The following is a 9,759-nucleotide window of genomic DNA, read 5'->3' as shown; positions in this document are numbered from 1 at the left end:
TCCACATCTGTGATCCCAGCACTCCAGGGTCTGACATAGAAGAATGTAAATTTCAAGGCTAGCCTGGGGTTGTTAAGAAGGCCCTGCTTCAGAAACAAACAAACAATGAGACCCTTACAAATGATTCATGTAACTGTCACTGTGAAATGTTTGCTTGCTCTGCTGGAACCAAGATGAACAGAATTTCTCCTTTCACCGCCGCCACCACCACCTTTGTTTCTCGCCCCCTCCCCCCTCATGCCTTCCTTCTCCTTTGCTTAGCTTTGCTTCTTCCTCAGGCTGCAGAGTAGGGAGGCTGGGCTGGAGAGGAAGTCAAGGATGTCATAGCAAGGGAGGAGGGTCTACAGGACAGCTAGTTTTACAGAGGAAAACTCAAATCAAGCACCAAAGCACACAGCAAGAGAGGGGGAGAACAGGAAGGCATTCCTCCGTGGCGCTGAGCTCTTAGAACAGTGAAGCTTTGCTTGGCAGTACCTCAGAGGCTGGAGATTCCAGGTAACTATTCTATCAACCTCCTTGTCTTTCCTTTCCAGACCATTGCTTCTGAATTCCGGAGCTTCTGCATTTGCGCTGGGGTTAGGCACGTCTGTTGTTTCTCTGTTGAGAGAGGATCTACGGTTAAACCTGTGTCTGGAAAACAGCTTAGAGCTCCAAAAGCAGCCGAAGCTCTTCCTGAGGGGAAATTCAGAAAATTCAGATTGTTTTTCAGCATCTGGTTAATTTTAAAAAGCATTTTGATTGATTTCAATGCATCTGAATGCTAACATTTTCTCTCATGAGCGGATAAAAAGTCACAGAGACGAGCTAGTTGGAAGCAAAAGGGAATATTGCTGAGGCAAAGAACTGTTTCTTAATTCTTGAAGTTGTTTTTCTCCCTTTGCTTACACTTTCAGTTTAACTGTTAACTACTTTGGTTTCTTGGATCTCTGAACTGGTGCAGCATAAAAGGTCGGAATTGCTTTTCTAATTTAAATGTGTGGGTTTGTTCTTACAAAGGAGCTAATATTTAAAAAACATTGGTATAAAGGAGAAAAGGAACAGAAGCCAGTGGAGACGGAAAAGAAAGTAAAGGACTCCAGAAGAAAATGGAAGGAGGGAGGAAAGAGGAATTAGCACATAGGGATTTCAAGCTTAATGAAATTGGAAGGTGATTGTTTATAAAGTGTCTGGTTTTCTCAGAAATGGCTTTCAGGCAGTCACGTATCATATTGACAAACATACAGTATGGTGTACTTTGCAGTAGCTGACTTTCGTCTTTGGAAAACATGGATCTTGGTTACAAGTAGAATTACTCAGAGCCAGAAATGGAGAGAGACATTGGTTCGTTTCCTCGCTGGCTTTGAAACACTAGAAAACACAGCTCAGTTCTTCCAGGCTTGCAAGACAGCTGCTTTTATCTGTCTTCTCTTCAATCTGGTTTAAGCCATTTGTGTTATGTCACCTCATTTACTTCCTCCTTACAGGGACCCTTATTTCTTTTATTTACCGAGGGCACTACCAACAAACCCTTATCAAAGTCGGGTTTATTCATGAAAGAAAATAAATGAGGCATTTCAGGGTTTCTTAAAAGGCTGTCCTCTGCCCCCCCAGACTCCCTACAAAAAGGGGGAAAAAGCATTTCAGAAATGACTGGTGGCTCAATTAAAAGAATTCTGTGTTTGTTGTTTGTTTATTTTCCCATGAACAGCAGCAACTCAACGGGGACCACTAGGATGGAGAAAGGGAGAAAGAAGTTATACATTGCAAAAAATATGCAAACAGATAAACATCTTCCTGTTTGCGGAGTATGTCCTTCCTGACTTCATGTTGTAATGCCAAGGGGCTGTTTGGAGCTAGATTTGTTCATTATTAAAGAAATCACTTCCGTTTTCTTTCTAAAAAGCAAACAAAAATCAAACCAAACAAACAAAACAACCAAACCAAAGAAACACATTGAGATTCCTAACTGTGATAAATAATGTCACAAGTAGAAATTTCAGAGAAAAAATTCAATTTATCTTTAAAAATATGTTTGAGAAAGGCAGCAACTGAAGTTCCAGTGCAGTTCTGTCCTGATTTTTGTTCTGATTTCTTCTCTCAGAATAAAGGCTCTGTCCTTTTGAAATTAGCTAAGACTGCTTTGTTAAGGTGAGTGGCAAACCAGACTACCCAGCTTGACTCACTAGCATAGTAGTTCTTCTTCTCAACTTTCCTAATGCTGCAACCCTTTAGTACAGTTCCTCATGTTGTGGTGACCCATTACCTCAAAATTATTTTGTTGCTTCTTTGTAACTGTAACTTTGTCACTGTTCTGAACAGTAATTTATCTGACATACAGAATAGTTGATATGTCTTTGAAAGGGTCATTCAAAACCCCAAAGGGGTTGCAACCCACAGGTTGAGAACCACTGCCTTGGATTGACTTTAACTCTGGTTCATAAGATTTTGGATCATTGACTAATAACTGAAGTTTTCAGGGCTGAAGTCTGCATTCTGGCAGCCTTTGCCCCCAATATTTTTGCCTTAATTTTATTTTCCCATAGCTTTAAGATTTATTTGTTTTCTTTAATTTTATGTGCATTCTTTTTTTGCAATGGGTGTTGGATCCCCTGGAACTGGAGTTACAGACAGTTGTGAGCTGACATGTGGGTGCTGAGAATTGAACCCAGGTCCTCTGGAAGAGCAGCCAGTGCTCTTAACCTCTGAGCCATCTCTCCAGTCCCAGATTCATTTTTTACATGTAATTTAGTTTATATTATTAACCTGTGCTCATTGTAAAAATGTTAAATTATGTGCTGGGCATTGTTTTTAATGGATGAAGTAATTATTTTAATTATTCACAAACTGTTCAATAACAGATTCAAAAAGGTCACCCAACATACAACTAAAAAGTAGTTATGCTGGTATCTAAACTCAAGCAGAGTACCACAGAGCTTGTTATTAACTACCACACACATACTACTGACTCCTTTTGATTATGTCTGCTAATGCGTATATGTACAAAAAACATGTGTATTTCACCATTGGCCCGGCACATAAGTCCTATATAGTGTTCAATATTCTTGTCATCAAAGAGGAGATGCAACTAGCTAATAGTTTTGAGTTTTCTGGTAAGAGGTTTGGATTTGATATATAGGTAAATTGCAATCATTTAATAGCAGTAAGCAAAGAATATTACATAGCAACTGATCTGGTGGCAGAATTTAGAATATTTTGTGTTGGGCAGTAGGAAAGGTGGATGTGAATGTGTAATAGCCAGAGAAAGACAAAGCAATTGGGAAGATCTTATTTTAGTGTGCAATATAAAATAAGTGTCAGTAGTAATAATGTATGTCTAAGAGACATCACAAAAGAATAGTTTCGACTCCTGTGTCTAAAAAAAATAAATTAATTAATTAACCAAAAAAAAGAATAGTTTCTAGGTTAGTGATAAATATGGGTAAGAAAGAGGGATGAATCAATACAATGACTCAGCATTTAGAATTGCAATGTAGATGACATGAAACTGTGGTCCTAACAGGAGAAAAAGTCAAAGAATGTGAGCTATTTGTGCTGGAAACATGAAGACAAATAATAATAATCTCTATTTTTAAAAACCCCTTTCACTACACAAAAGTGGTTTGGAACCTGCTAGAATCAAGATGTTGTCAAAATTGTCAGCAAGGAGCTACCAAAATGGAGCTGAAGATTAGAAGGCAGGAAGAGGCCAAGACTTGGAAATCATAGACAACATGTACAGGGATGGGTACTAGAACAGGCAGTTAAAGATAGTTTAGGCTTCAGCCACTGGAAGTGGTGGGTGAGCATATCAGGGTGTTATGACATAATTAGAAATAAGAGAACAATATACATAATATATATACATATATATATTATATATGTTGATATATATCAACAAAAGGTATCTGAATGATAATAGTGCCGAGAGTGAAAATTACATTAGTATAATAACATATTTTAAAACTATAAAATTCATTTTGTCAGAATACATACACATGAGAAGATGTGCACTAAATGTACCAACAAGGTTGTCTGTGTTGGTGTCAGGTACACGAATGTGAATGAGCTGAGAAGATAAAGTAGAAAAATAAAACATCAAAGAAAGGGTGTCTTGCATAAACCATGGTAACCTGCCATGAAATGAAAAATATTATGTGACACATGGGCATTTAGCAAGAAATTTTGCACATAGAAAGGGCTGGGGTTTTCCTCAGTGGTAGAGTCCTTGCCTAAGGTGACAGAGGCTTTCAAAAATGGGGGAAAGATTGCAAAGCCAAGCCATTAAGTCTTTCTTTGCTACCATTCTCAAGTTAACAAGGTTAAGGAGTCAATGATTATGATTTTGCATGAATTTATTCCTTCTCCTTTCCAATCAATTAATAAATGTGGGCTCTACATGTGGAGGTCAGAGGACAAGATTCAGGAGTCAGTTCCCTCCTTGTACATTGTTGAGATGGAATCTCTCTTGTTTCTGTGCTACATTAGCTGCCACATGAACTTCTAGGAAGTTCTCCCTGCCTCATCTCTTATAGGCATCTGGTCTTACAGGTACAGGGCACTGAATCCATGTTTTGACATGAGCTTGGGTTCAGACAGATCATCAGGCTTACATGGCTAGTACTTTTACAAGTTGAGCAATCTCCCCAGCCTTGGGTTTTGTGATACACAGACTATATGTACGCAGAAAATAAATGATTATGAACAGACTCCCCATATTATACATTCTCATTCAAAAGTAATGTATTGGTTTTTTTCAGGTCATCATGGCCATGCCAGAAAAGTCAAGCGGTGTCAACTCATCTGAAGATTGCAGCAATTTCCCTGAGATTATTGAACTCAATGTAGGTGGCCAGGTGTACATAACTCGCTACCCTACTCTCATCAGTATTCCTGGTTCCCGGCTATGGGAAATGTTCAGTGTAAAGAACCCTTGCTCACTGGTCCAGGACAACAAAGGGAGATTCTTCATAGATCGAGATGGCTTTCTCTTTCGTTATGTCCTAGACTACATGAGAGACCTGCAAGTAGTGCTTCCTGACCACTTCCCAGAGTGTGGCCGGCTCCACAGAGAAGCAGAATACTTTAAGTTGCCAGAACTTGCCAAGATGTTGGCTCTTAAAATGAACAACCTCAACTCAGTTGTCAATGACTCGTGTCAAATTGATGTAGAAGAGCTTTCCCCCAGCATTGACGCCACTTTTAATTTCTCTTCAGCTAATAGCATCCATGTTAGTGGCCCTGATAATTCCGTAGTCCTCAGAGATGCCACTGGTTCTGAGCTCAAAAAGGCTGGCTTCATCACTATTGGCTATAGAGGCTCCTATACTCTGGGCAGGGACATCCAAACAGATGCCAAATTCCGCCGTGTGGCCAGAATCATGGTGTGTGGTAAGATTTCATTAGCCAAAGAAGTGTTTGGAGACACTCTGAATGAGAGCAGAGATCCAGACCGCCCTCCTGAGCGATATACTTCTCGATACTACCTCAAATTCACTTTTCTGGAACAAGCCTTCGACAAACTAGCTGATGCTGGCTTCCACATGGTAGCATGCAACTCCACCGGCACCTGCACTGCCACACACGACCAAACAGATGACAGGATCTGGACCTCTTACACTGAATATGTTTTCTATCGTGAGTGACCTTCAAAATCATCCAGGAAATAAAATCCCCCAAGCAGTTTCCCTCCTCTGTTCCCGTACCAACTGCATCCTTTAGAAATAGACACACTAATCACTCTAGGCTCTTGAGTGTTCTGTATAATCTTGGACAATGCCACTTCTCTCATAATAACCACTTGGACCTTCGTTAGTTTTTTCTTATGAGTCATTCCAGTCTATCTGCATATCGACCTCCTCTGGACTGTGGAGTGGATGCCATTTAATGAAAGCTGTGCATCAGTATAGAGAGTAGAAGTCTATTTCTGGACTGAATGCAGTTAAATATAACCACGGAATTAAAACTGTTGAGAAATATTAAGCCATGGCTTCCAAGCTGTTTCTTAGTAACACACATTGAACTTGACTATGTACCTTGCTGTGTGTATTCACCTAGATGAAACGCTGCATCGCTGAGCAACAGATTACAGTAGGAAGTGTGCACGTGCTTTGCAGACATCTTACCCTGCTGAGGAGAAGAACTTGACAGCAGTCCTCCAGGAGGTTCATAGAAAGGCCGAGCAATTCCAGAATGACTGAGGACTTTTGATAGATGCTAGACAAACAATTGTACGACTATTATTCCTAAGAATAAAAGGCTTAGCACTTAATTTGATTTCACATGAAGAAGATAGTAAGGAGGTGTATCATAGCTATTACCTCTGTCATAAGCAGCAGTTCCATTAAAAAAAGCTGTCTTAAAATATCTTTCATTAGAATTAAATGCAAGCAGGGAAGAGAATGGTGGGCAAAAGGTTGCTTTGTGTAAGTATATGCATGCATTCATTAGTTGACTTTCACTAGTCCAATAATTGGCTGTGCCTGTCAATTGTTAGCTTGTTTACATTTTTTCACAGGGTGTGAGTGTGTGTTTTGTTTTCCTGGAGGTGGGGATAGGAGAAGGGGAGAACAAAGGGAAAACAAGAAAAGAACTAAAAAAAAAAAGGACAAAAACAAAACCCTGAAATTCATCTTCTGCCCCCTTGGTGATGACTTTTTAAGCAAACAGGTTGAAAGCAAGTGTTCCTCTCATATGAAAACATCAGGAATCTAAGATAAGTGACTGAATGAAAGGATTATGAACCAAGTTAAGAAAAAGAGTTTTCTTGGGCTCATTTCAGAGGCTCTCCATCGCCTTTTGAAAAGTTTTCCAGCAACTGCAGTCTGATGACCTTGTGTGTCCACTACTCTGCACACGCTACTGCGCATACACTACTCCGCTTACAGTACTCCGCGCACACACACAGTTTCCTCCACAAACATTTATTGTTGTCAAGGTGTTTTAACTCTTTATCTAGTCAGGTCTTTTTGAGTTTCAAAGAACTACAACCCACATAAAGTGGCTTGAAAAGCATTTAAAAGGAGGCTGGAGAGATGACTCAGCTGTTAAGAGCACTGACTGCTCTTCCATAGGACCCAGGTTCTATTCCCAGCACCCACATAGCAGCTCATAACTGTCTGTAAGTCCAGTCCAGGAATCTGACATCCACACACAGACATACATGCAGACAAAACACCAATGCACATAAAATACAAATAAGTAAATCTTTTAAAAGATTTTAAAATGTGCATATATCAGTGGTGTGGCCAGGTAAGCATTTTAAGCTTACATTTATTTTTTCTATTGAGCCTAAAGGAAGGAGATGTAGTCAAATAAGGTCTCAGAGGGTCTGGAGAGCTGTCAATAACAGATATTCTCTCTTGTCTCTAGTGCCACACGATTTTCCTCTGATTATCTCTGGAGCACATTAATTTCACATTTCTCCAGGCAGTTCGCTTTTTTCCCACAGTTTAGAGCTGACCTAAACAGTATGTCACTGAACATGAATGCACAGCCATCTTCTCCATTCTTAACTTCTTCTGTAGTATATTCTTTTTTGTTGTGGATTTTTGTTTGGTTTTTTTGAGTCAGGGTTTCTTTGCAGCTTTGGATCCTGGTGTGGAACTAGCTCTTGTAGACCAGGGTGGCCTTGAACTCACAGAGATCCACCTGCCTCTGCCTCCCAAGCATTGCACCACCACCCATCTGTATTTCTTTATACACATATGCATGTAAATAAATATAGATGTAACAATCGTAATTAAAAGATGAAAACATTATCAATTTGGGAGGGTTCTGGGAGGACGCAGGAAGTTGTGGGGGAGGGAGGGGTAGAAACGATGTAAATATAGTACTCATGTATGAACAAATTTTAAAAATCTGAATAATAAAAATTATATAATTCCAGTCTATTTCAAAGTCATTACTGAGCCTAATGTAATAGTGAGGGTGTGGAGAGGGGGCGAGTAGTGTACAGTAAGAAACCTGCCAGAGCAATCTAAAAGCACATAGAGAACAGCTTGGGTTTAGAGCAAGAGAAAGGATAAGGCATGTTTGTATACAGATTGTAACTCCGTCGTTTCCAGTGCTGCATGTGCGGAGTTTTTTAGCTCCCCCAATTGCAGATCTTGCCTATGAACTGAATCACAAGCCTGGCCTTAGTACCAAGCCATTGTTTTGCCAAGTCATTGTGGAAGTGCTCCCCCTCCCTTCTCAAGTAAAGAGGAACATGGTAATACAGAGTTTATCAAGGCTTCTTTCACCCAGAACGGAGTGTTCTAAAGCAAATGCAAGTTGCCTAGAAGAAGTTTTGACTAGCACAGGACCTCTGGATTAGGAATGTGGATTTGAGCATGAGTTGAGGTTGCATAGAGCTGTAGCATAGTTTCCTCCGAGTTCCCTGGTTGCTATGAGGACAGTCCTGCCTATTCCCAAAAGACTGACTGCCTGACTGTTAGCTTCCCCACCAAAAGGCAACTAGAGACAATGGAAGAGTCTGACTGTTGACAATCAGAAGATCAAACCCCACCCACCAGTTTATTGAAAGAAATTCAACAATTAAAAGATACAGTAGCTGGGCATGGTGTCATGCCTTTAATCCCCGCCCTCAGAAGACAGAGGCAAGTGCATCTCTGTGAGCTAGCCGGGTCTGTACAGTGAGTTCCAGAACACCCAGAGTTACATAGTGAGATGCTGTCTCCAACAAACAAACAAAAAAACAGACCAAGATGCTTACAATAAAGACCCAATACAAAATTAAATTCTTCACAGTACCTGACAGTGTTTAGCTAGCTACCAATCAAGTGTCTTTATAGAGGGTTTTGATTCCTCTGATATGTCTCATTTTCATTTTTAATATATTTTTCTTTCTCTTTCCTTCTTTCTTCCTTCCTTTCTTCTTTTGACAGGACCTCACTATGTAATCCTGGCTGGCCAGGAACTTACTACTTATAGCAGGCAGGCCTCAAACTCACATAGATCTGCTTGCCTCTGCTTCCCAAGTTCTGGGATTAAAGGTGTGCACCACAACGTCTACCTAGATTAATATTTTTAATTGGTATACAAACTATAAGTTTCACAATAGCATTTTAAACATAATTTGTTTTTATTGATTCTCCTCCCCTTCCCCCATTCTTCCTTGTACCCTTTTTGCCTTCAGTAACTTCTTTTTTACTTCCATGTCATATGTGTTCTATTGCTCCACCCATTTCCTCCTAAAATGTGAACATCTGCAGAAGAAGAGAGAGTGTTCAAAGGCTAAATAGCCCTTAAAGTGACAAATGTCTTAGCTTTAAAGCTAAGAGAAAGTGAACTGAAGTGGAAAAGGTTGAAACTTTTCCACATGCTTGCCCATTCCCATAGTGCAAAGATCCAATATCGCTAATGTTAGCAAATGAAACTATCCTTCACGTCTCTCTTTCTCCCCCTTTTCCTTTCTTCTTTCCTTCTTTTTGCCTTTCTTTCTTTCTTTCTTTCTTTCTTTCTTTCTTTCTTTCTTTCTTTCTTTCTGTGTGTACCCAGTTCTGGCCCTCAAATTTGTTGTGGAGTCTTCACCAGAGAGGACAGCTCCGACATGGTTTTAAGCTAACAGAAAGTCTTCATTAGCCAGCTGGTGACTACACTGGGTGTTCAGGATCCCAGTGTAGCCCTGAGCCTTTCTCAGGGTGAGATTTTAAGCACAAAACCTATGCTCTGGACCAATAAGCTTCACTTAGCAAGAGCAGTTAGCCAGAAGCAGAACTACAGAAGCTGAAAAGCAAGATTAGTACATTTGGAGACTTTCCTAGAACCATAGGCTTTGAT

The 9,759-nt window shown here is 40.1% G+C and overlaps 1 protein-coding gene across 1 annotated transcript; it reads left to right on the top strand.

The window, feature by feature from the left end:
* Nucleotides 1-282: 282 nt before the first annotated feature.
* On the top strand, nucleotides 283-7,868 carry LOC125417920 (BTB/POZ domain-containing protein KCTD12-like). The gene is made up of 2 exons (XM_048461498.3): nucleotides 283-495; nucleotides 4,737-7,868. Exon 2 carries the CDS (start codon nucleotides 4,743-4,745, stop codon nucleotides 5,619-5,621), a length of 879 nt encoding a protein of 292 aa, XP_048317455.1. The 5' UTR covers nucleotides 283-495; nucleotides 4,737-4,742; the 3' UTR covers nucleotides 5,622-7,868.
* The last annotated feature ends 1,891 nt before the right edge of the window (nucleotides 7,869-9,759 follow it).

Source organism: Myodes glareolus, chromosome X, assembly GCF_982192425.1.
Source record: "Myodes glareolus chromosome X, mMyoGla1.1, whole genome shotgun sequence".
Lineage (NCBI taxonomy): Eukaryota > Metazoa > Chordata > Mammalia > Rodentia > Cricetidae > Myodes > Myodes glareolus.
Note: the sequence above shows the minus strand (reverse complement) of the source record. Positions and strands in the feature narration are given on the sequence as shown.